The sequence below is a fragment of the Fopius arisanus genome, unplaced genomic scaffold (genome assembly GCF_000806365.1).
Source record: "Fopius arisanus strain USDA-PBARC FA_bdor unplaced genomic scaffold, ASM80636v1 scaffold00001, whole genome shotgun sequence".
Lineage (NCBI taxonomy): Eukaryota > Metazoa > Arthropoda > Insecta > Hymenoptera > Braconidae > Fopius > Fopius arisanus.
In genome coordinates, this window is record NW_011887740.1 from 3,412,254 (window position 1) to 3,437,384 (window position 25,131).

Below are 25,131 nucleotides of genomic sequence, written 5' to 3' on the forward strand. Positions count from 1 at the left end.
AAACTTTGCAATTATTGATGATTTATTTAATTCGTTTTATCTTCGGGTTTTTCTTTGAATTGTTTTATTCCGGAAAATTTACGGAGAGAGTTATTAAATATTCGGTGTGAGCTTGATTAAACGATTCATTTAGTTTATTACATTATCGTTTTTTTATTTTCAACAAGCGTAATAAAAGCATATTAATATCCCAAATTTGGGGATTATTGGGAATTCATTTAACTCATTTTACCATTTGCGTTTATATTGGTTTACTTTATTATTCGAAATTGAAAGATGAGAGTTGTTAAATGTTACGAGGTTCGGTGGAATAAATAATGCGTTGTGTTTATTATTTATGTTTTAAATTGTGAAATGGAAGCTGTAAATACAAAAGCCCAAACTTTTAGAGTTATTGAAGTTTAATTCAGTTCATTTCACATTTGTGTCTTTTATTGAATTATTTTATGATCAAAACGTGAAACATCATCAGAATTATCAAATTTTATGGAATGGGCTGAAATCAAGCATTATTCTGATTTATTTCACATTTTCGATTTTACAAATTTTCGTGTTAAAAGTATTCAATGGAAAGGCCCAATTCTCTCTCAAGAGAGTGACAAACTTTATTCAAAATAGTTAAAGAATTAAGAACGATGTTTCAATTGGACTGTCAAAGTTTTCATCACCGCTGTCACTATGAATTTATCCAGGTGGTTTTGGAATGGGCAACACGGGTGGAATGCAAATGAACGCTGCCCAAATGCAACACCAACAGCTAATTCGATCACAGAGCGGCGGAATGGGGGGTGGCAGTATGGGAAACAATTCTCAGATGCAACAATTACTCACTCAGCAGCATCAGCATCAAACTCTGGCAATGCAGCAGAGCAACAATCAGATGTCCATGCAGATGCAAATGTCCCAATCATCGTCTGTTAGTTCGGTGTCGACTGGTGGAACTGGTATGTTTCGATGAATTTTCATATTATCTGAGTGAATTTTACTTTCTATTTACTCCTCAAGTACTCCACAATTTTTTCAAACATATATTCTACTACAGACGTGCCATTTTTTTATGGGACGCGGAGGGTGCGCAATCGATCGGTTGTACAATTATCATGATTATTTCACATTAATTCAAAATCCGTGGAGAAATAAACAGCTATGATGAATTATTTTTTTTTGGAGGACTAGTATTGGAACTGATGGAATAAATGATGAAATGTCATGAGAATTATTCTTATTAAAAGAAGGCACCGTGTGTGTAAAATAACAATCCACCGAAAAGCTTGTGCAAGTGAGATACTTTGAGGCTCTCGATCCACTTCTCAGTCTACATGAAAATTTCTATGAATTGTCCAGGTTCTCCAATGCATCCACACCAGCAGTATGGTGGTGGTAGTCCAGGTGTTAGAAATATGCCTCAACAGCACAGTCAACCAGTCACCGCAGCCTCGGATCCATCAGTAGCAGCAGCTGATTTTAGTCTTGAATTTCTCGAGAATCTTCCCTCTGGTGATACATCAAATTTTAGCGCCCAAGAGCTCCTAAATTCTCTCGACTCAACGGCAGGTTTCAATCTCGATATACTATAAACAAAGAATTTTAAAAAGAAATCTAGATTATCGTAAACTAAATTAAAGATGAATCACCTATTCATACTGACCAGACAGGTTGGATCGATTTGAGACCACCGAGTGTGTCTAAGGCAGGCTGTTATATACTAGGCAATCACACTTTAGTCAATTTCATCTTTTTCATCTCTTATTTTCTACGTAGCAACGACAGAGGGGGGGATGAATAGGTGGAGACCGATAAAGTGCACAATGATCCCCTTTGAAATGTAAAAATAATGCAAAATTTGACGATCAAAGTGGCAACACTTGAAATTATCATCAAATTCCCTTGTGTCCGCTTATTCCCCTCTGACTCTCTGGGCATCTGAGAGTACCTGTATCGACGATGCCCCTTCGACGGGTACTCTAATGCAACTTTTACGTTCATTTTTTTTTTCAACACTCTTTAGCCACGTTTCACAGTAGCTAGGATCGTATAAATAAAAATGAAAAATCGTGTTACTTATAATTATTGAGTTGCAAGGAGAGAACGTCAACATCCACAATCAAAGCAGTGGCCAAGTGGTAAAGTGAGTTGTGAGAAAAGTTGTTTTTAACATTTTTTTAATCATCTGTTCGCCCCAAAAATTATTGACTGGAGGTGAAAGCAGGGAAAAACATTTTTGTAGCTGATTAAATTTTCTTCTAAAGGCTATAATTTTTTTAAGTAATCAATATTTATATATTTATATAAGCGAAGAGCGCGGTGTAGCTTTAAAAAATTTCTGAGTTATTAATTTGTTACGTGATTTATGATATATGGTTTGAGTTATTTTCATGATCTGCTTGACACAAATTTGAAGTCAATGCATATTTCTGTCCCTTGGAGTCGAAAGAACATTGTGAGAAAATTAATGTTTTTCGTTGATTAGCAGCACAAAATCGATTGTGCTTGTAATTTTTTTGACTCTCTAACATCATTATATATCGGAATTAAAAAAATTACAGTGTAGTTCTAACGTGGATTCACACGTTTGTTTATATTTCTTCCTTTGGCAGAACAGTAAAATTAGGCTCAATTCATTTTACCACTTTGCTATTCCTTTGAATGGTCCCCAATACTTACGAAATCGAATGAAATGTGACAAATTTCATATTTTCTTCCCGTCATTATTACAGTATCGGGGATTGGTTCGTGTACTATGACAGAAAATAAATAAAAAAACTATGATAGAAGAATATTTGGATGGCACGTACCCAACGTGATCACTAAATCTATTAAGCTAAGATAAAGTCAATTATAGGAAACACCTGAGAGGATAAACTAATTATGAATTTCTTTTCGTTGAGCAATCGCGCATATCGCTGCGAGTTTCTTGCCGAGAACGAATAAACCCAATAGATAAAGTAATTGAATCAGCCGAGAATAAATAAAATTGTCGTATGGTCTACATTTAATCGAGAAAGCAAAATATTAAACCTGTAAATACGTAAAAAGTAAGTAGCAAGTTTATCGAAAGGAGCCAAACCTAATTTACATTTAGGTTGAGATAGAGAGTGAATTATCATCACGTGATGGATGAAGAGGAAATTATTGTTGTCCACGTAATGCGATAAAACGCATTTGACTACTCTTCCGTAATTTATTTAAAAGCCCTCGAATGCGTTGTCTCGCAAGCAATTGAAATAAAAATATTGTGGCAATATTAGTCGTCAGTTTGGGCAGCTTCCACTCTCGGCGCAACGAACTATATTCTTCCTGACTCGCAAGCATCGCGTAATGGACAAATACCATTGTATTTACTCCTTGTAACATCTCTTAACCGTTTTCAAATTTTGTTTTCCATGAGGGGAACAGCTGAATAATTCTCTCTATTTCCTGCACTCGCGGGTGAAAATCTCCCTTTGTCTCCATGATACGTTGGCTAAATTCAATACGTGTTGTTTATTTATCCTCAAATAATTTATATACGAATTAATGAATTCACTCGTCAGTTCGATGTCGCCGTCGAGTGACGGATCTGCAATGCGGCTAAATCTTCCCAAAAATGCATAACGATATATACATTCCATGGAAGCCCACTTTGGGTGTCTCGCAATCAAGAAATATCTCTTTTCGTATTTGAAGAAAACGAGAAACACATCGATTTCAAACAATAGAACTACACGAGTCTAGACCTAGAGTTATGGGGGAATTGTTGGATAGAATGAAATGAGAAAAACATAGTTTATATTATCTAATTACCGATTATAAAGCTGTGGGTTTAATGGAGGACTAAGCTATCGAGTTGCAACAGTATCCACGTGAGCCACTGGTAGAACATTTAATGACAATTGTGTAATGCCCGATCTTTAATGGTATTGTCTTTTGTAAAATATGGGGGCCACGAAACATAATCTTACGACGATAAGGAACTGATTAACAAAAATCATGGGAAACATGAAGTTGAACTAGTTTTTGAGGATTAATGAGACAGGTGCTCTGATTCTCACGTCAATCTAGTGTTAATGTAAATCAAAAAACCAGGGGATTAGAGCATAGTTGATCGAAGGTAACTACTCGAAATTCGGTGGTTGATGCTTGAGCATTATGAAGGATATGACGATATGAGAATTTTTTCATTGGCATCTCACGTGAATACCTAATGAACGTGAGACTTATAAATGTGGAGACTTTCAGTTGAGCATAGGGGACCAACATTAATGGCGGGTGCTTTCATCGAATGTTACAGTGGATCGTGATTTATTCTATTGTATTAACAATTTTTTATTCTAAATTTTCCTCTCTCTGTTACGTTGATGAAAATGGTATTATTATTGGATGTAAGGGTGAAAAAATCTATAGCCAATTATTTATAATATTTAAAATAATTTTATATACAGTGAAGGAAAACATCTGGGCATTCGTGTATAGGATAAAAGAATGTTGAAAATTAACCTGTTATGAGAAATAAAAATACGTTGATGCTTTTTACTCACGTCAATCGAGTTATTTTTTTTAATCTAACTGAAATTATTCGATCTACGATCTACTAAGTGATGATCTCATTTTGTCTTTCGTTTACATCGCGATTGATCCTAATGGTAAATGGCAAATGTCGAGTTGCATGGTGAGAGACGTCTGACGGTAGCGCATGGGGTAAAAGGGAAGAGGATCAATATCACGGTCAGGGAGAAACTAGACCCGAAAATAGGAGTGCAGGAACTCCAGAGAGAGGGTTACCAGAGGAAAATCCTCCGAATAATTCTACCATCTTGCCTCCTCAACTCTTCATTTATTTAGACTTTTCAATATTTTAATGAACGATCCACTGTGCCTCCGCAACTTTACGCGACTAACTGTTCATTCGTCGTGAATACATTTCACTATTACGAGGTTCAACCCAAAATAATGCATTTTCCACAATATTCAAGTTTTAATCTCAAATTCTACTTGTTTTTGCAATAATTTGTCTGATGAGAAGATAAAAATTCATCGGACAGTGAATTGATATATTTACGCCGAAGAATTTTATGTGAAATTACTCTCTAGAAAAAAAGCTGTGAGAGATGAATCCGTTTTGAATTTTTTTATCAAAAGGCCGCTAAACTCAAAAACCAATTCTTAACAGAAATTTTTCTATTTAATTTAGTAGCGAAGAGGTAAAAGTCGAAAGGTCAATATGTTGCCTACTCCAACTTTCGAGGAGTATCTCTGGAGCTAAAGGAGATAGCGATTTTTCTCAAGACCTTTTTTTATAGAGCTAAATAAGAGCTACAAAAAAGGTTTCAACAACGATTTCCCTATCCCATTGAGATTGAGAGATATTCCTGGAATACTTACCTATTACCTAAATTTACTTTTCACCCTTTACCCTTTGGTTACTGAATTTTTTAAATTATTTAATTGGCAAAATAAAATACTACAGATCAGGATGAATTGATTTAGCATAGGCTATTGCTGTGAGATTTATTGAGAAATTATCAGAAGCATTACTCACCTTCGTATTTAAATCAAGAAAAATTTAAAAAAAATTCTCAGTGCTGGCTCAACCTAAACACACGATCAATCGATACATCCCGTTGTATCAGTATTTCTGCATGAATAGGGGGACCTTCGTTTCGGTATTTTGTAAATATCATTGGTTCGAGGGATATGAGAGAAGAAAATGAGTAAGACTACACGTGATCGTAATTTTCTCGCTTCTCATCGTTACGGTACCATACGATCCCAAAATCATCGGTTTCTTACTTTTTTAATAATTGTGATATATAGTTGTAAAATAACGATAATAGACGCGTTCATTTATTCTCCGGCAGAAGTTGACGGTAATTGGAAGTTATGCACTTTTTTCACAGCAAGAGGGAATAAAATTCAAAGCGGAAATTTACGAACACGTGTATCCAACGTATCATGGTATAAAGTTACGGAACGACTCAGAACGGGGGCGTTTCAAATAAATAATAATTAAATGAATAAACGAAAGCGTGAGGATAGCCTGTAAATACCAGCATTACGTTATTATTTATGTTGCTAATGTGAATGGAGGAGAATATGGTAAAGTTTAGTAATAATTGAATAATGAAAATTTTTGAGGAAGTAAAGGATAAAGATACACAGTGTGTATATAAACGTGGCTGACACCACAACTGGATCAGGATTACTTATCAGAGTAATTTCATTTTCTTTTGTCATTATCTTTATCGCTAAGTGAATATAACATTACTTATTTTTATTGTTATCATTTGGCTGATGATCTCACCGAGAAAACGAAAATTCTAATGTCGTACAATTTGTTATTCTCATTGAAGATGAAAAAGGCGCACTTCATATTGACGAATAGAAGGTCTGCGTAAGGGAAATGTAAAAAAAACGCATTATCAATTTATTTCAGAGAAAATTTTTCATCGTGCCTATATAATGCATTATATATTTTTCGCATTACGTTATGTGTATAATTTATATTCGAAGTACAGCGCATTCCAAAAAAAAAGAATAAACAAAAAATGAAGGATAACAAAACATTTCTTTAAGTTTTTTTTTTAATTTTCGAGTTCAGTACCTATTATTTAAGCTTTCTGAGAATGAATTAACATGTTTTCTTATTTTTTATTCGGGCTGATGTTGAAAATACCCTCAATGAGTTGGAATTATTAAGTTGTATTATTAAGTAATGGAAAATTATGGAATCAGATTATTCAGGATTAGATCAATTAATATAATTAATGGAGAGAAATGTTGAAAATTAGTGCAGAAAATAAACTGAACAAAAACGATGAGTTGACAATTTTGATTACAATTGAATGGACAAAATGAAATATGTATCAGTGGAAAAATTATTCACAAACAATGTTTTATTGTACGAGAGTCGAGACATTTTTTCATGTCTTTGTATATTTTTATGCAATGTTGTAGAAATAATATTGTTTCAAATATATTATACAGATAATGATTATAACAATAAACGAATTTATATGCGATTAGCTGTTTTTCTTTATTTTTCGTCATTATTTTTTTTTTTCATGTTTTCATGTCTCCCTGGCATATTTCAATTCCGGAAATGACCGAGTGGCGGAAATATGACGCCCTCTGACGAGTTTGCTGGAATTCGTTCTTTCTTTCGTGGGCCCCTCAACAGAAAGAGGAATAACGTGAGTATTCCACTATTTTCCCGCCCATACTCTCGTTTTTACGTGTAAAATTAATAACTGGAGTGCCTCAAATTTTTTAATTATCACGGTGGTGCAGAAAATTGAAAATAATTTTCAAATTTTTATCAACTTTTTACCTAAATCCAATGCCACGTGCAAGTGCGATGAATGAGGTTAGAAATCCCCTGTCACTGCTCCGAGGAACTAAATAATTTTCTTAATTGCAATAAAATATCGCAAGAATATGAAATTTAACGAGTGAAAATCTCCGTGTTTTTTATAGCAGGACAATATTTATGTTTGAAATATAAAAATTTTTATGGAATCCTGATTTTTTTGTCATCTTTAAACGATTTTTTTGAGTTAATGAAAAGTTGTTTGAGATGTTCTCAGTTTTTTTTTTTGTTAATGTTCAAACGTGATTATTCGAATAATGTGTTTTTTCCTCGTCAATCAGAATGGCGGACGCAGCTCCAGCCGCTCGTGGTGGTTTCCGTGGAGGTTTTGGTAATCGTGGAGGGGCAGGCGACCGAGGAGGTCGTGGAGGTCGAGGTGGTCGTGGTCGTGGACGAGGCCGAGGCCGTGGACGTGGAAAGGAGGACCAGAAGGAATGGATCCCAGTTACTAAGCTTGGACGTCTGGTGAGAGATGGCAAGATCCGCTCCCTCGAGGACATCTACCTTTTCTCCCTACCCATCAAGGAGTACGAGATAATTGATCAGTTCATTGGGCCATCTCTCAAGGATGAGGTGCTCAAGATCATGCCTGTTCAGAAGCAAACTCGTGCTGGTCAGCGTACTCGTTTCAAGGTCAATTCAAGATAGTGAATATTTTCGATTTTCCCCTTTATAGAAGATTTATTCATTATTTATTTATTTCACAGGCTTTCGTAGCAATTGGAGACAGCAACGGGCACATTGGTCTCGGTGTTAAGTGCTCAAAGGAAGTAGCAACTGCTATTCGTGGTGCAATTATCCTGGCCAAGCTTTCAGTCGTTCCAGTACGTCGTGGATACTGGGGTAACAAGATTGGTAAGCCCCACACTGTACCCTGCAAGGTCACAGGCAAGTGTGGATCAGTCCAGGTGCGACTGATCCCTGCCCCCAGAGGTACTGGCATTGTCTCAGCTCCAGTCCCCAAAAAACTCCTCCAGATGGCTGGTATTGAGGACTGCTACACATCAGCACGTGGATCTACCTGCACACTTGGTAATTTCGCCAAGGCAACCTACGCTGGCATTGCCAAGACCTATGCTTATCTCACCCCAGACCTGTGGAAGGATATGCCTCTATCTGAGGCTCCTTACCAAGAACACGCTGACTGGCTGTCCAAGAATCACAGACCCGTTACCAACCAGCGGTCTGCTGAAGTTGTCTCATAATTTTTAATAAAGTCACACTGGAGACCATAATTTAGTTGTTTTTTCAAACTCTTTATTGCTTCCTTCATTCATTTTGCCCCTAGGGAATCAACAATATTAAGGAATTCGTCATGCTTCTGTCATGCAAACGAAAAATAATTTATAATACAATTTTTTAATCTATTTATTAAAACATAAAATCCGTTTAATTGACTTCGATTTAGGAACATAATAACATTCAAACAAAAATTTACAATAAAAAAAAATAGTGTATTTTCCTCTTCTCCCTCTAATAGAAAATTAAATACAAAAGAAATTCAAATTGTTACAAAATTTTTGAGAAGTTACGAATTAATCTGTGATAAATTGATCGGATCGATTGATTTTTGTATTGAAGCAGTTTTTCATTCCACAGAGGTAGATTGTTTATAAGACTCCCACGCTCGAGTGAATGTTTTGGTGGTGTGATCGCATAATTTTTCAACATCTTCCAAGCCCTGTCGCAAGGCATCGACAGCTCTTCCTCTCTTCATCTGTATCCTAAAGTGCATTTTCGCCTCTGAGGGATGGGGCACAGTATAACCACAAAATTGTACGTCGGGACTGCAAATACAAGAGCAATGAAAATTTCAATTCAGGTGTTCTACAATTGACGATTTTTATTTATCATTGAATTCATTTATCCTATGCAATTCATTTACTTACTACTGGGAGATGACAGATCGCAAGACGTTTCCTAGTGTGTGGCCCTCATCCTGGAAGACGAATGTCCGGGATTTATCCCCCGTTGCAGCGTCACCGGCGATCTAATTGCACGTGAATTTTTTATTTCACACAGAAGAGGAACTTATGGTTTTTCAATTATCGAACATACCTCTGCTAATCGTCCCATGATGTTTCTTCCCTTATTATTCTCACTGTAAATTATGTATGTCCAGATAACATAAACAAACACACGTGCACTTTCTGATCATGTCACGTGATCGTCACAGCATCTGGCGCGGGAGAGAACAAGAACAGTTCTGGGGGTGTGAGTGACCCTAGAGGCATCGTAGTACTGCACCCCAAGAGAGGGATGGCGCCACACGCAATAGGGGTGTCTGCCCATCAGCCGACTCGGTAACTGCCTCACTGAGAAGATGGCGCAACAGAAAATTTTTAAAGTCACTCATTATTAAATAAAAAAAAGGATCAAACGGTTCTTTTATTTAAATCACTGGTTTTTCGGATAAAGCAATATTTGAAATCATGACTCTAGAGATTGTGGGAGTATTTCAAATATAATTTCTAGTCAATTTAAAAAATGCAATTTTTTAGATTTAATAATTGAAAAAAAAATTTTAATAAAGATGCATAAAAAATGGATATGAATACTCTCCAGCATTTGTTTCTCCTGTCCCCAAAATTGAAGCTCTAAAACAAAAGAATTTCATTCAAATCATTTCAGTCACTTCCCCCGCAACAAGAAAACGTCAAAATTTCCGTATAATGTCTTCAAACATTTAAAAATCCTCGGGTTCAATCCTGAAATCCAAAAAAACCATGAACTAATCGAGAATCAAAATTGCTATTAAAAATTAATCGTTTGGAATCTCCATAGAAAAAGTATGTTAAAAATTGTTTAAAAAAATCCCTGAAAGGACGATGGCTGGGCGACAGAGCAGGGCATTGGGTGCACGTCCTCGAAAAACGAAAAGTCAACTTCTGCGAGAGGCGAAAAATGTGGCAGTGGTGGTGCCAGAGGGAGGGGCTGCAGGTGGTGCAGGGGTTGCAGGGGGTTCAGGGGCCAGGGCAGAGGCAAGACCAGAGGCACGTCAGCCATCTCGAACTCGGCAGAATCTTGCTAAGCTCCACCCGGCTCCAGGGCCACCCCGGAAAGTCGTCTTCAACAAGCCGAAGCCGACGAAAGCGATGATGGCACGTCAGGCAAAAGCGCAAGCCCTCATCGATGAGCAGGAGCGCAAGAAGCAGGCGGAACGGGAGGCGCAATTGGCTCGACGTCGAGGTCCTCGTCGTGCACCGGGCCGGAGATCACAGCCTCCACGAGCCGAGCAGATCGAAGCGGCAGCCGCAGAAATTCTGGAGGAGAGTCGTCACCAGGCAAGAGCGGGTAATGCGGAGGTGGTTCAGGCGGTTACTGTAGGTGATGGCGAGGTAGAAGAGATTATAATTCCCCCGGGGGTCGTCAACGAGGACAGGGTGACGATTGTGCAGATAGTGCCAGCGGAGGAGCAGGAGGAGGCGATGGCTGCTGCTGCTGCGGCCGCAGGTCCTGCAGGAGAATCGCCACACGCCAGCCTGAACCGCTCTATTCAAATGATAAGTCAGAACCTCAATGATCAGGAAGCTGCGGAGGCCGTGGCTGTCCAGGAGAAGCTCGACGATTTCCAGCAGGCCAGAAGGGACTTCATCATGGAACTCGCCGCTGTCACCGCACCTGGACTTGATTCTGATCTTGGTATTCTCGATATTGATCGACTGCCTCTGGAGGAGTTCGAAGAGCCCCCGCCGCCCTCACCGCCGAGGCGAAAAATCTACCGAATACCAGACCCTGATGACGAGGTATTCCACCTGGAGTACGGGCGTGATCATCCGGCAATCATCGCTGCCAGGGAATTCAGGGCGCGAAAGGAGCAGGAGAAGAGGATAGAGGAACGTTTCCGGCAGGCGGCACAGGAGGAAGACTTTGATCTCGATGTACCGCTCTACCAGAATATTATGGATGCCGATATATCCTTTGAGGAGGACGAGCAGGGCTCGCTGATGCCATGCAAGTCCAGGGTCAAGGCCCCCATGCCCAGGGTGCAGCCAAGGGCCGGCCTCAGATCTGAAGCCATGTACTATCCTCATTCGACGATAAAGCATGACGTCGAGGAACTGGAGAAGTTCTTTAATATTGATAAGTATCCACCTATTCCCAAGTACCGGCCCCCCAGGGGTCGGGAACAACTCCCTCGTGATCTCTGGGAGCTCGATGATCCTTGGTATAACCAACCTTGCCAGGCTGATGCCCCCGATCTTATTGACTTTTCTAAGTGATTGATCGACTCATTTTATGCCCATTGAAGTTTCTTCGAGAGGAAAATTAAAATGAAGAGATTAAAATGAAGAGATTTTTTCGTGCATCCATCGATTGTCGCCGATACTATTTGAAAATTCATCAATTTTTTTCATAGGCTCTTCTTTATAAACAACATCGAAATATTTTGTATAAAAAATAAACAATCTTTGATATTTTTACTAATTTTATTGAATTGATAGTTTCTGTTGATTCAATGCATTGTAAAAAATTAACTTGGATAAGAAAAAAGGCTTGCATCGAGATTTTCTTTCTTCTCAAGACTTTCAACCAATATTTCGTGACAAATCGCCGGAAATGGATTTATAAATACATTCTTCATGTCGCCGACTGACTCATAAGATGATATTTTGGTCATAAATGCAGTAGTTTTTTTAAATATCCACTAATTCGAATAAAAATAAAATTGTCATAGTCATGTTAACATATTTTTTATTCACAACCACCGGAAATCAGCTCCTGAATGCATTTCCGGCTGGACATTGCGTCAAATTCACAGGGCAATGTTTTACTTTGAATCATTACAAAAACTATTCATTACTCATGCACTTTTTCCTACGAATGTGACGAGTGGGGCAGACGTCGCAGCATCCGCAGGGGTCTTCAACTCCTCTCCCCTTATCACCCTCCTCCGAGGCATTATCACTAGCAGACTGACGAGCGGATGCGTCAGTACCCCTGATAAGGCGATTCTACAATTATTTGAATAAACAGTTAACTCAATCTCTCATTTCTCCTCCCTCAAACTCTACCTGACGATAAATTCGTCGGGCGGTTATCGTGGGTTCATTCAACCTCATCTCCGACGGCGGTTTCGAGAGCCTCCATACCTGCACAAAGCAAGTACTTCACACTCATAAACCAATAAATTATAAAATTTTTGCGGGCAACAGAAACAGCAAAGAAAATCACAAAACTTAGATTTTTTTCGATTTTTCCATGAAAGTAATTAATATCAATAACACGTAAAAACGCAGTCTAAACTACAGCAAAAAATACAAACGCGATTCATCAGCTCGTCCTCATGTCTGCAAATATCCAGATCCTTATCATTCCCATCGATGAGGATGAAATCCTTACTCTCCTCCCTTCCAGTCATCCTGCCATTAACGACCATCCGAAATTATCAAAATCATGCAATACTAATTGAGCAATAGGTCATCCTCAATGAATGGTGATTAACGGACTTTTCGTCCGAAGGTCGTGAAAGAAAAAAAAATGTGACTAAGAATTTTTCAATAAGACATTCATAACCATTAACGTGTGGTTAAACTACCGCATGCTACCGATGTGACGCATCGATGCCATTGCCAATGCTCAGCAATGACAGCTAAGTCATACCACACACTGACAAATGCTGACACGCCTTATTGTTTAGCAATGAAGGGAGCAAGAGTTGTTCGTACGTGAGACGTTTATTTTTCTTAGAGAATATAAGAAACGTGGTGTGTTATCCCCTGCTGATGGCCCCTCCAGTCCCACGTCAATGAACTAGAGTGCATTAGTGTTGGTCGAGAGTACGCTAGGCATTTTTTACTCGTAAGGCACTCGGGTACCAAATGCTCGACAGCTAGAGACAGCGCTACGAGCGTCAAATTTTTATTACTCTTACTGTTTAGATGTGCCAGATTAATGGATATATTTTTGATCGATTGGGTGGATTTTTTTTGACTCCGGGCTCATCCGAGGCTGAGGTTAGATGAGGTGGTCTAGCTGATTGTCACTGTGACAATGGTGTGGAAGGAAAACGGCCAGCATCTTGCCGTGGGTGAGTGCAAGATTATCATTAGGAGTTTATATAGGTTAATACTTATAATGATTGTGAAGTTGTGGTTGTGTCTGTCTTCAACATCCTGGGTGGTGTCTTGGGGAGAGAGATTCTTATATCCAGTGCATCAGGATATTTTTAGGAGAAGCTGGTACTTGGGGGGATGACAACTCTCCTAAGGATTGTTATCACTATTGTTAGGCATTATTGTGGAGGTGGAGATTGAATGGGAGAGCGGGAGTATCTCAATTGATTGGAAATTACGAAATTGCAATCTTCGGGGAGATTTTTTTAAGCTCATGTTTTATCTCGAAGTAAACAGTCTTGTCATGATTTTTCTATCTCTCTCTCCATGACAATAGAAGGATTTCAAGTTGTTACGATAATTTGGAAATTGACTAATTAAATCATTTTGATCAACAGCCATTTACAACTATCGGCAAGATGGTCCACACCGGCTGCAGCTCCTGGTGGGTGATGTTGTTCAGATCCTGGAGGAGACTGACGACTGGTACTTCGGTTGTACGAAGTACAAGGGCACCAGAGGAATATTTCCCAAGTCCTATGCACATATTCTTCCTCAATCGAGGATCATGGAAGCCCTAATGCACGAGATAACCAGTGTATTGCGCGAATGGGGTCATCACTGGAAACATTTATACGTGGTAAATATTGTCCATCGGTCGATGATTCTCCCTCACCCTCTGTCTTCCTCATTAACTCAGTAGTGAAGTCAACTGTGCCATAACAATTCTGCAGATTATTTCACAAACATCCCTTCATCAAATTTTATTAATCGATGGCCCATTTTATTGAAACAACAATTCTCAGAAGTTCATGAAATAAAATTACGATCCTTCTAACTTATATTTTACTCTGTTTTATTAATTTATTTGTGTGACAATCTCTGGAGTGATTGATGATTATGAAAAATGTAAAATTCTCGGTCTCAATCCTCTTCCAGACAAACTCCGAGAACTTTAAGCTGATTCATCAGCAGATGTTGGAGCTGATCGGCCACAGATCGAAGATCCTAAGTGGTAAACTAACAGTGGACGAGCTGAAAGACATGAAGTGCTTGGCAACCTCACGTATTGACACAGGAAATCAATTATTAGGCCTAGACATGGTGGTGCGTGACGAACACGGTAACATTTTGCATCCAGAGGAAACCAGCACAATTCAGCTCTACTACCACCACGAGACAGCAGCCGAAAGGATTCGTAGAGCGGCCACAGAGACAAAGAAGAAACCGCTGAAGCCACAGGTGCCAGTCTACTCACATATCTTCTTCGTAAGCGTTAGAAACTTTGTTTGTAAAATGTCGGAGGACGTGGAGCTCCTGCTTACACTCTACGATGGCCGAGAAAACCGGGCAATCACCGAGAACTACGTCGTCTCCTGGAGCAAAGAAGGTCTAGCAAGAGATATCGACCAACTGCATAATCTGCGAGTCCTCTTCACAGATCTGGGTTCCAGGGACCTCTCCAGGGACAAAGTCTACCTCGTTTGTTACGTAATCCGCGTCGGGGGAATGGAGGCAAAGGAGGTAGACCACAGACGTTCGTCCATCGTCCAGCAGACAAACCACAAGGGCAAGTCCAGTGCTGACAGTATGAGAAGACCCTTCGGAGTGGCTGCCATGGACATCACCCTTTACATAACAGGAAAACTCGAGGGTGACGTTGAGCATCACCATTTTATTCCCTTCGTTCACTGTGAGAAGGAGAGCCTCGATGGCACCTTGAGACGAATCCTCGCTCAGAAGGAAGCAGGAACCCTCAAGTCCTCGTCCACTGGAGGTAATGGAATCCCAGTGGGAGGTCAAGGCCTATGGACGAGCTTGAAGCTCCTGCGAGGTGATACGAAACAGGTCCGTGACGAATATCCCCACCTGGTCCTGGGGAATGTGGCAATAGCCAGGAAGATGGGATTTCCAGAGGTGATCCTCCCTGGAGACGTCAGAAACGATCTTTACCTCACTCTCGTCTCTGGTGAGTTCAGCAAAGGCTCGAAATCCACTGACAAAAATGTCGAGGTAACAGTGAGAGTCTGCAACGAACACGGTCTACCAATTCCAGGTGTCATGACTTTGGGTGGAGGTACTCCCTCAATCAATGAGTACCACAGTGTTATTTACTACCACGAGGACAAGCCACGATGGTGCGAGACATTCAAGATAGCGGTTCCAATTGAAGAATTCAAACAGGCTCACTTAAAATTTACCTTCAAGCATCGCAGCTCCAATGAGGCCAAGGACAAATCCGAAAAGCCATTTGCATTGAGTTACGTGAGACTTATGCAGCGTAATGGAACGACCCTGCAAGATACCCAGCATGAATTGCTAGTTTACAAGATTGACAATAAAAAATACGAGGAGAATGATATTGCGTACTTCAAGTTGCCATCGACTCGTGCTGAATTAGTGGAATTTAGTTCTGAGAAAAAGCCCGGCATTGGAGCTTTGAGTTTATCATCTAAAGATAGTTTTTTGCTGTCCACCAATGTTTGCTCTACAAAGCTCACGCAGAATGTTGATCTACTGGGTTTGCTGAATTGGGCGAGCAAACCTACAGATCTCAAGGAATCCTTGGCTGCTTTGATGAAGGTTGATGGGGAGGAGGTCGTTAAATTTTTGCAGGACGTGTTGGATGCTCTTTTCAATATCCTCATGAGCAACTCTGACTGTGATTTCTACGATGACATGGTGTTCGAGTGTATTTTATATATCATTGGACTTGTCTCCGACAGAAAGTACCAGCACTTCCAACCAGTTCTCGATCTGTACATATCCGACAGCTTCTCGGCTACTCTTGCGTACAAAAAACTCATTGCTGTACTGAGGAAAAGGATCGATGGAGCCAGTTGTCAGTCCAGTGATGGACAGGAGCGGGATATTTTACTGAAGACTATGAAAAGTCTGCAGTACTGCATGAGATTTATTGTCAAGTCCAGGATGCTGTTTACTGAGTTGGGACAGAATGAGGAGGAATTCTCCCAGACTCTCACAGATCTGCTCAAATCTATTGTAGATCTCATGAGGCATGAGACCGATGGCACTTTGCTGGTTCAGGGAGCATGTTTGAAATACTTCCCCACTACTATTCCTCATTTATTGTTGGTGTACAGTGGAAAGCAGTTGAGTGTCATTCTGACGGAGCTCCTCATAACTCTGCCACCTGGGAGGCTCACCAAGCAGAAGATGATGACTGTTAATGATATTGTTCACAGTCCTCTTTTTCTCAATGTTGACTGCAGGGCCATTCTCTTGCCGAAGATTACTGTTCTCGTCAGGGATCTTCTCGAGGCCAAGGAGGAGGTGAGTAATACTTCCATCTCCATGATCATGGAATTTTTTCTTTATTTTTTTTCTTTCTCTTTGGAGTTTTATTAATTACTTTTAACACGTTTTTGGATTCAATCAGTAGTGATTAACTGCATGCTGTATGCTATAATTCATCTGAGCGCACGTTATGCACGAGTAATTGATATTTGGGGGGAAGATTTTGGAGGATGTAGTGAGGCGGTGAGAGATCGGCTTAGCGATTGGGAACGGTTATCTCTAAAAATAACACAACTTGAAATATTACAGCTATAATATTTCAATAAAACACACATTAATTTGCAACATTACAAGAACAACGAAAAAACATAATAAATTCTGAACTACATGTTTGAAATTTTTCCATCGAAAAAATGGCATTCGGGTCATTTTGAAAGAATAAAATTGTTGGGAGATTATTTTTTTTTTTATATCAAAGGGAGAGCGTATATCGGTTTTATATTTAATTGTCATATATGGCGAGTAACTTACGACTCAATTGGCTTTCTGCATCATTTTTCCATTTCGATATTAATAAATCAATCTCAACTAGGTTCCGCGAATATTTGAGACAGAAAACGTTTGAGGGGAATTTATGAATCAATGGATATGTAAAATCATTTGTAATCTTCCTCTTCACCACTTCATTACAGATTTAGACATAGACAAATTGAAATTAACATGTTTGGGGGATTATGTTTGTTGTACTTTATTTTTTTTATGGTTTGGTTTGGTTTTGGTGTAATCGGCGTATTAAAGGGACTGTCAAGTACGTCTGGAAAAAGTGTGGCTAAGGTAGCTAGACTCCTTGGTGAGAATCGGCATCGCCTGAATCAACACCGTGGCTATTCTGAGGAGGTAGTTTCCTGATGGTGATGTAGTATCTACAAAAAAACGCATTGGCACATTTTTTTCGTTCATTATGTTTCATTTTTTTCATCTCTTTAATTTCTTGGATTTATTTTTTATTCAATTCTAAGAGTAGTGTAGTTTTTGAAATTGATTTTATTCCTGAACCAGTGGATTTGATCCGCAGGTGGAATTGTGCGTTAAGATTTTGTCGGATATTCTTGAACTGACGTTCAGGAAGGACGTGGGTTCCACTATCTCGGATGTCAAGGAAATTATGATAACAGCGCTGAGGACTGTTATACAAACTATTATTCCCATGGACAGGGAAAATCCACTCGTAGGAAATTTAGTATCCGTGATGCTCTCAATATTTAGGTAAAATTAATTGCTCAACGAAAATTTGCCTCCCCATCCCTTATCTCCCTCAGATTTTCAGATCTGGAGATTTCACATTTATTTTTTTTTTATAAAAAATTATCTATACCTAGACAAATGACCACTCATCACTACGAGGTTTACACGAACCACTTCGCGACCCCGTGTGACTTATTGGATTTCCTGATGGAGATCCTGATGGTCTTCCAGGACCTCGTCTCAAAGCCAGTCTTCCCTCCAGACTGGAGTGAGATGATAATGCTTCAGAATAGCGTGATCCTAAAATGTCTACGGTACTTCTCCGTAACGATCCGCAGTTATTACTTCAAGGACTTCGAGGAACAGGCGTGGTCCAATTTCTTCCACTGTGCAATAGCTTTTCTAACGCAGCCCCCGCTGCAACTGGAGAACTTTACACCTTCAAAACGCAATCGAATCGTGAGTCGTTATAACGACATGCGTCGAGAGACGGCTTTCGAGATTCGTTCAATGTGGTTCAACCTGGGCCTTCACAAGATCCTTTTCGTACCCGGGCTGGTAGGTCCCATCCTCGAGATGACTCTGATTCCTGAGGCAGAACTTCGTAAAGCAACTATTCCCATTTTCTTCGACATGATGCAGTGTGAGTTTTATTCATCCCGCATCACCGAAGGCTATGGCGACACTAAGCGCGAGCCAAAACACATGCGAGGCAATTTCAATAAATACGAGAATGAGATGATTGCTCAACTGGACATACTGGTAGAGGGTGGAAGAGGTGATGAGCAGTTCTGCTCGTTGTGGACAAAAGTGATGGGTGAATTGTGCGAGGGTCACTCCCAGCTGCGGGACCAGGGTTTAAGGTTCGTGGATACAGTCGCTAAACTCATGGAGCGACTCCTTCAATACCGGGACATCATTCACGCTGAATCCCAGGAGCACCGTATGATGTGCACAGTTAATCTCCTCGAGTTCTACTCAGAGATCAATCGCAAGGAGATGTACATCAGGTACGTCAATAAATTGTGCGAGCTCCACCTGGAATGTGACAATTACACAGAAGCTGCGTACACTTTGAAGCTTCACTCTCAGTTATTAGATTGGAGCGATCAGGCACTACCTCCACTTCTCCGCTCAAATCGCTATCCCGCATGCAATACTCACAGGGAACTCAAAGAGGCTCTCTACAACGACATGATCGATTATTTTGACAAGGGGAAAATGTGGGAGTGCGCCCTGGGGGTCTGCAAAGAGCTCGTCGCTCAATACGAGGAGGAGACATTCGATTACCTTCAACTTTCAATCCTACTGAAGCGAATGGCCAAATTTTACGATGCCATTGTCAAGCAGTTTAGACCGGAGCCGGAATACTTCAGAGTGGCATATTATGGAAGGGGACATCCTCCCTTCCTCCAGAATAAGGTCTTCATATACAGAGGAAAGGAGTACGAGAGGCTGGATGATTTCTGCTCGAGAACGTTGAATCAGTTGCCCAATGTCGAAAAGATGAACAGGCTTTCGCCACCCACTGATGAGATCATGGAGTCCAATAGTCAGTATGTGCAGATCAATAAGGTAGATCCTGTGATGAATGAGAAGAGGCATCGGCTCAGTGGAAAGCCTGTCACTGCTGAAGCTATTCTCAGGTACCACAGAGTCAATGATGTCAAGATGTTCAGGTTCTCTCGTCCTGCTCCCAAGAGGGACACCACCTCGATCACGAGTCAGGCGAGTCTTGAGAAGGAGAACTCAGATGGAAGCTGTCGTGATTCCAAAGCCAGTGCCAATAGTAATGAGTTCGCTTCGCTCTGGCTTGAGAGAACACTATTATGCACGAGTCATCCACTTCCTGGGATACTCAGGTGGTGCCCCGTTGTTTCTACTGATACTTATTTCGTCAGTCCTCTGAGCAATGCCATTGAGACGATGGAGGCAACCAATACTGCAATCAGGGATCTCATCGTAGCTCATAAATCCGATATGAGTCTGCCGTTGAATCCGCTGAGTATGAAACTCAATGGGGTACTCGATCCTGCTGTTATGGGGGGCGTTGACAATTACGAGAAGGCTTTTCTCAATCAGGGATATAAGGAGAGCCATTTAAACGAGAGCGCTGATTTATTGAAGCTCGAGAGTTTGATTGCGGAGCAGATTCCTTTGCTCGGAGTTGGTGTTCAACTTCATAAAGCCAGGGCACCTCTCGAGCTCGCACCATTTCATCAGAGGCTCGAGCAGTGCTTCGTGGCTATGAAGACACAGGTTGAAGCGAAATATGGCAAGAGAGTAAGTAATGTTGATACCTGTGATAACTCTTTATTCTCAAAGCAAATGGTTATCTGGAACTTATTTTTTGTACAATTAAATTCATTGATATTTAGTTATGAAAAAAATATAAGAGTATTGCCTATAAAATTCTTTTTTGTATAGTGATGCATTGAAAATAATCTACGAATGCATTTGTCGCTTATTTAAATGATCAATTCATATTTAAACTGGGTGTTTGATGGATGTTATAGACGTGTGATCTTCAAATTGAAGCGATGACTCAGCCCGTAACCATGAGAAGGCATAATCATAACAGAGGGGACTCCCATCGTCTCTCTGACAGTACGAGTATAGTCAGCACATCCGAGTAAGTTAATTATCATCATCATCCTCATTAAGCCGCATTTATTTCCTAATTTTTGGTTAATTTCCGCAAAGAGGTGGATGAGAGAATAACCGGGCTGTCCACTAAACCTCTTATGTCGCCTTTTTATTTACCATTTTGTGATTTAGTTCCGGTGTGCGGTCCAGAGTATCTTCCCTAACGAGATCACAAGTTGCGACACTCAAATCGTTCGCAACATTCAATTTTAACAACAGTACAAATAATGCGGGTGTACAAAACGCCACTCTAACAAGGTAAAATGATAAATCAACGAAATCGAGAAAAAAATGAAAAAATTTCTTGAGATGCTTGTGAATGGAACTTTACGCTCGAAATCTATCTCTATTTCCCTCTACTTATTACCTCATTTTTTAACAACGATTGCCTGCTAATAACTATAAATAATTACGAATTGAATAATACCGGTGCGAAAGAGAGTGAGAGCATTTATTTATTTTGAAAAATAATGCCAAAGAGAAACCTGTACCTAGCGGAATGAATTTCCTACCTCAATTTTTAATTATCTTCCACCGTAATAAAAACCTATTAAAAAAACTGTTCAATAAAAAATAATTCCTTGAATGATTCTCCTCGTTTTCATCACTCTACCAAAATGAATAATACCGAACAGTTCCACGGTACTAACAATGAAAAATTCATTTTTCATTTTTCCAGGAATAGTTCAGTCCGTTCTCACATCCTATCTTCCACGTCCCTGCACAAGGCCCTGAGTGCATCGAGTACAGGGACGAGTAAGAAAAAGGACTCGAAACGCAGAAGCTCTCGGAAATCGGACGCCACGGCGGGTAAAGATCTGAAAGAATCGACATCCCAGTGGTACACGACTCCAGAGGTATCGAGCTCCCCAGTGACATCTCCAATCTCGTCGATGTCATCACCAGTGGCGACAGCTACATCTCCCCCAGTATTTGAACTTCGCCAGGAGCTCACACCCTCTCGTCCCCTGCGCTCCGAAGTGGAGAAGGAGCGCAGAATAAGCAGCAGATGGTCTGGTCAGTCACAGGGATATTACCTGAGAAATTTGAATAGTCAGGAGGACATCAGGAAGAACAGAGACAGTGTGGGAACAACTGACAGTACAGCCTCCGAGGACGATCCACCGCCTCCTCTGCCATTAAAAATGAGGGAGGCTGATTATTGCAATCTTCCACAGGAGAGCTCCATTCCCCCATGTGACAGTATCGATAATGAGCCTGAGGACTACGATCAGGGCTTCATCGAGAGCCCTGTCAAGCCACCCACTCCACCTCCTAAACCTAAACGTCCACTCAAGCATAAGATAGCTCGTCTGGATGAGGCCAACATCATGCAGGACTCATCAATCGCCTGACACTTAGATTTATCAATGTTTTTGGAGAACTTTTTACGGAACATTTATTGCCATTTGACAGTTACGAAGGTGTTTTTATATGTACCTTTTGTATAACTCAAAATAATCGTTTATTGGGTAACGGCGGTGTGCCATTACGTATTAACAATGTACTTTATTTTTGTACAATTGCCTCCTGTTGTTTTCCACGTGCTCTAATCCGAATTCCTGCAGAGGGAAAAATTTACGACGATAATTCAGGATTTTATGACTATTTCGTTTTTCACTAAATGACTCACTCATTCGCGAATTTAATAGCCTAATTTTTTAATTATAATTGAAAGGGAAGTTCGATAATTGCATGCATTTGGAATTATTGAAGCATACGTTGAAGATGAAGGGATTTATATGATTAAGATGTTTTCGTTAAAAAAAAACTGTCATATTGGAATCAGAAGGTATTTGATTCGAAATGGCGTAATTTACTCCCTCTGCGCATTAATTACTCTTTTTAGATATAAATAACGATGATTGTTACCGTCCGGTGGTTATTCGATGTTACGCACAAGAGTAATAGTTCCGACATGACATTTTGAATCTAATCGACTCGACAAGATATGTCAATGTGCTACGTGATAATGATAATTGAACTTCCTAATAATCATTATGAAAATTTAGATGAACTTAAGAAAACGCAATGCTGAGATACTTTCAAGGCCTTTTAGGGGAATAGATATGAGTGTAGACCGTTGTACATTGTTTCAACTCGTGGTCACATTGATTTATTAATTTATTGGAATAATAAGAACATTGACAGTGAGTTCGTATGTTCAAGCCAAAGAACGCGTAATGATTTTACAGAGAAAATTTATATAGCTATATAATAATTTTATATAACTTATTTACAAGAAACCTGGACTGTAGGTATTCTCCTTTTTGTATTAATCGTAGTGCCATTTTTCTGATCAATTATTAACTTTGGTTTTATCATTAGTGAAAATGTTATTGTATTATTTTTGGGACCAATTAAACAAATTTTATACGTTCATTAATATGAGATTGGGTGTCTGTATTAGTTACAACCTGAATAATAAATTTTTTCGTTCACACCGAGTGTTTCCTTGACGACGAAACAGTTTGGTGCATTTTGCTGTTTCATCGAATTATTTTGTGATTGTTGGGAGTTTATTATTTGATAATGGAGGGGTCGGGAAATTATCGGGGGAATATTGTCAAGTGGTTGCCGTTTATGAGTTCTGATTTGGAGAGTTGGTTTAATCATGTTGTCGCGTTGAATGAGGCAATGGATAAATGCGCCAGAGATATCGCCATGATAATTGAGGATGTGCAGGGCTCCATGAGCATTCCTGATAAGGAAGTAATTAAGCTGATTTTCTGAGAATTCCCTGAATTATTTCTGGATAATTTGGCATTATCGACAATGTGAGCATTTTCTCGACTGTTCTTACAGGTGTTTCTGCGTCAACAGACGAAACAATTAGGAGTACTTGTTCAGACTTACTCCGCGATTTGGTCGGACAAAGAAAAATTGGTCATTACTAATCGAGTGTATAGGTATAAAGTCGAGTATTTAGCATCCAGAGTGAAGCGGTCTCTCAATATCGTCGCAAAATTCTGCAGAAATTTGATTTTTGAAATAGTCGTGGACTGCTGTAAGGACGATGGAAAATTCACGAGACTTCTATTTGGGTCTGTACCGGGGTTGAAATATTTGAATGGAATTTATCTATAAAAATCAAATTCTTGTTTAATTATTGCATTTTGCATAAGATTGGTGTTACGGCGGGAGGGGTATTTTTACGAAACCTACTGATTTTATTTTAAATAATCGAGCAGACTCGTCAAGGCTTACAATGATGCCCTTGATTTAGACTGCAATGTCTCCTCACAATCCACATCAGTGAATATTTACTCGAACGATTGTCCATCGATGCTGGAGCCCTTGAAGAAAATTTCAGTTACCAGAATCCTACAAGTAAACATTTACAGCATTCTCTTCTCAACAATTTTTCTCTCATGACTGACAAATTTTTGTCGGAAGGTCCTAGCGAAAAACAAAGCGGAAGAGAATTGCCACGAACTCATCGATTGTCTCCTCATGAATTATCAACCGAGGAATGAAGAAGAGATGAAATCCCCGCAATCTTGGGATGTGGAAATGTCTGAAAATTCGAGTATTGAAATATACCGGTAAATGTTCATAATTAAACATTCCCCCGAAAATTGGAGTCCCGTGACTTTCTCTTAAATTTTCATCAAATTTCTACACAACATTCTAATGAAGCCTCAAAATAATTCCCTACGGACAAAAAATAGTATTTTTCATGAAAAATATTGAACCGACATTAAACGATTGATATATATCCGGATGCTTCAAAATCATTTTAATTTAATTTCTGAATTAGCGCCTTGACAAAGCACATGACTCCACCAGGAGACATCGCACTCCCAACCGAGAAGAATAATCCCGATAAAATTGACCCAGTGAATTCGGAAAATGTGGAAAGTATAGAGACCCTCGTGGAAAATCAGTCTCTCCACGTGGATAAACTCATGGATGCTATACGAGAAATTTACCCGCAATTATTCGGGATGGAGAACATCAAGTATGACTGCCGAGGTGAGGAGTATGTGCTCTTACCGCTTTTATTGCACTCCGTGCGAAAACCTGCGAATAATGAAATACTATTTAATGCACGGGACTTCGCAGGTGAGACGAAGGTGAAAAAAAGTGCATTGACACGGCTCTCGGATTACTATCAACATGTCGTATGGGCCGCAATATCCGGTATATTGGATCATGTCGTGCTCTGGTGGTCCCCCGAGGGCCTTGCTGCACGTCACAGCCAAGGGGCACATCACCTCAAGGACTGGCTCCGACGATTCATCCAGACGAATGAGAGTAAATGTGTTTTAACACTATTCAAATATTATACACAGCTAATAACTGATTTTGCGCTTAATTACGATTATTGACAGTCTCATCAATCGTCAGACCAGCACTTCTGAACCTCTGTGATGCCCTGGGCTGTCACGTCACAGCCACTTGCTGGGATGAGCTCTTCAGACTAGCCTACATCGCATCCTTCGAGTGCTGCTCAAAGCCCTTTTCCTCCGAGGTTCGTATTTTCCCTCTGGATGTCACTCATTCACCGTAAAATTCTGATAATTCCGTTAAATCTCTGAAGGGAACGGACACTGGCCAGATGTTTGCTGAATTATTCCA

General features: G+C 39.9%; 7 protein-coding genes across 10 annotated transcripts in view; 5 read left to right on the top strand and 2 right to left on the bottom strand.

Moving 5' to 3' along the window:
- The window catches only part of mam (mastermind), a 52,385-nt gene extending 50,163 nt beyond the window's left edge, over positions 1–2,222 (top strand). For both annotated transcript variants that reach the window (XM_011298892.1, XM_011298902.1), the window contains exons 6-7: positions 693–944; positions 1,345–2,222. In XM_011298892.1, the coding sequence (XP_011297194.1) occupies positions 693–944; positions 1,345–1,577 (485 nt within the window). In that variant the 3' untranslated portion in view covers positions 1,578–2,222. The remainder of the gene's footprint in view (positions 1–692; positions 945–1,344) is intronic.
- Positions 2,223–7,065: 4,843 nt separating this feature from the next.
- Positions 7,066–8,580, top strand: LOC105262987 (40S ribosomal protein S2). The gene is made up of 3 exons (XM_011298919.1): positions 7,066–7,169; positions 7,627–7,978; positions 8,053–8,580. Exons 2-3 carry the CDS (start codon positions 7,628–7,630, stop codon positions 8,548–8,550), a joined length of 849 nt encoding a protein of 282 aa, XP_011297221.1. The 5' UTR covers positions 7,066–7,169; position 7,627; the 3' UTR covers positions 8,551–8,580.
- A 104-nt stretch (positions 8,581–8,684) lies between these two features.
- Positions 8,685–9,526, bottom strand: l(2)37Cg (RNA polymerases I and III subunit AC2 l(2)37Cg). The gene is made up of 3 exons (XM_011298933.1): positions 9,404–9,526; positions 9,235–9,335; positions 8,685–9,132 (listed from the first exon to the last, which is right to left on the bottom strand). The coding sequence occupies exons 1-3, from the start codon at positions 9,419–9,421 to the stop codon at positions 8,934–8,936; spliced, it is 318 nt and encodes a 105-aa protein (XP_011297235.1). The 5' UTR covers positions 9,422–9,526; the 3' UTR covers positions 8,685–8,933.
- A 413-nt stretch (positions 9,527–9,939) lies between these two features.
- On the top strand, positions 9,940–11,748 carry LOC105263053 (uncharacterized). Its single transcript, XM_011299020.1, has one exon. The coding sequence runs from the start codon at positions 10,174–10,176 to the stop codon at positions 11,566–11,568; it is 1,395 nt and encodes a 464-aa protein (XP_011297322.1). The 5' UTR covers positions 9,940–10,173; the 3' UTR covers positions 11,569–11,748.
- The window catches only part of LOC105263045 (uncharacterized), an 18,782-nt gene continuing 5,397 nt past the window's right edge, over positions 11,747–25,131 (bottom strand). The window contains exons 2-4 of the mRNA XM_011299009.1: positions 12,612–12,708; positions 12,361–12,438; positions 11,747–12,300 (exon numbers count right to left, since the gene is read on the bottom strand). Coding sequence (XP_011297311.1) covers positions 12,139–12,300; positions 12,361–12,438; positions 12,612–12,707 — 336 coding nt within the window. The 5' untranslated portion in view covers position 12,708 and the 3' untranslated portion in view covers positions 11,747–12,138. The remainder of the gene's footprint in view (positions 12,301–12,360; positions 12,439–12,611; positions 12,709–25,131) is intronic.
- mbc (myoblast city) lies at positions 12,707–22,964 on the top strand. Of its 3 annotated transcripts, XM_011298980.1 has the most exons (9): positions 12,707–13,376; positions 13,800–14,041; positions 14,341–16,695; positions 17,458–17,556; positions 17,735–17,925; positions 18,039–20,187; positions 20,421–20,536; positions 20,683–20,808; positions 21,230–22,964. In XM_011298980.1, the coding sequence occupies exons 1-9, from the start codon at positions 13,340–13,342 to the stop codon at positions 21,903–21,905; spliced, it is 5,991 nt and encodes a 1,996-aa protein (XP_011297282.1). In that variant the 5' UTR covers positions 12,707–13,339; the 3' UTR covers positions 21,906–22,964. The 3 variants fall into 3 exon arrangements, with proteins under 3 accessions (XP_011297282.1, XP_011297298.1, XP_011297290.1); XM_011298996.1 differs by lacking the exon at positions 20,683–20,808; XM_011298988.1 differs by lacking the exon at positions 17,458–17,556.
- Positions 23,188–25,131, top strand: part of LOC105265290 (uncharacterized) — a 3,581-nt gene continuing 1,637 nt past the window's right edge. The window contains exons 1-8 of the mRNA XM_011302706.1: positions 23,188–23,262; positions 23,356–23,594; positions 23,742–23,880; positions 23,947–24,095; positions 24,311–24,525; positions 24,616–24,807; positions 24,885–25,024; positions 25,094–25,126. Of these exons, the coding sequence (XP_011301008.1) occupies positions 23,188–23,262; positions 23,356–23,594; positions 23,742–23,880; positions 23,947–24,095; positions 24,311–24,525; positions 24,616–24,807; positions 24,885–25,024; positions 25,094–25,126 (1,182 nt within the window). The remainder of the gene's footprint in view (positions 23,263–23,355; positions 23,595–23,741; positions 23,881–23,946; positions 24,096–24,310; positions 24,526–24,615; positions 24,808–24,884; positions 25,025–25,093; positions 25,127–25,131) is intronic.

Bases quoted from the DNA above. Each gene is read 5' to 3' on its own strand.
- LOC105262987 (XM_011298919.1), top strand. From the start codon at position 7,628: ATGGCGGACGCAGCTCCAGCCGCTCGTGGTGGTTTCCGTGGAGGTTTT. The intron at 7,979-8,052 runs GTCAATTCAAGA...TTTATTTCACAG, and splicing joins GTCAGCGTACTCGTTTCAAG to GCTTTCGTAGCAATTGGAGA.
- mbc (XM_011298980.1), top strand. From the start codon at position 13,340: ATGGTGTGGAAGGAAAACGGCCAGCATCTTGCCGTGG. The intron at 13,377-13,799 runs GTGAGTGCAAGA...TTTGATCAACAG, and splicing joins CGGCCAGCATCTTGCCGTGG to CCATTTACAACTATCGGCAA. The intron at 20,188-20,420 runs GTAAGTAATGTT...TGGATGTTATAG, and splicing joins AAGCGAAATATGGCAAGAGA to ACGTGTGATCTTCAAATTGA.
- LOC105263053 (XM_011299020.1), top strand. From the start codon at position 10,174: ATGGCTGGGCGACAGAGCAGGGCATTGGGTGCACGTCCTCGAAAAACG.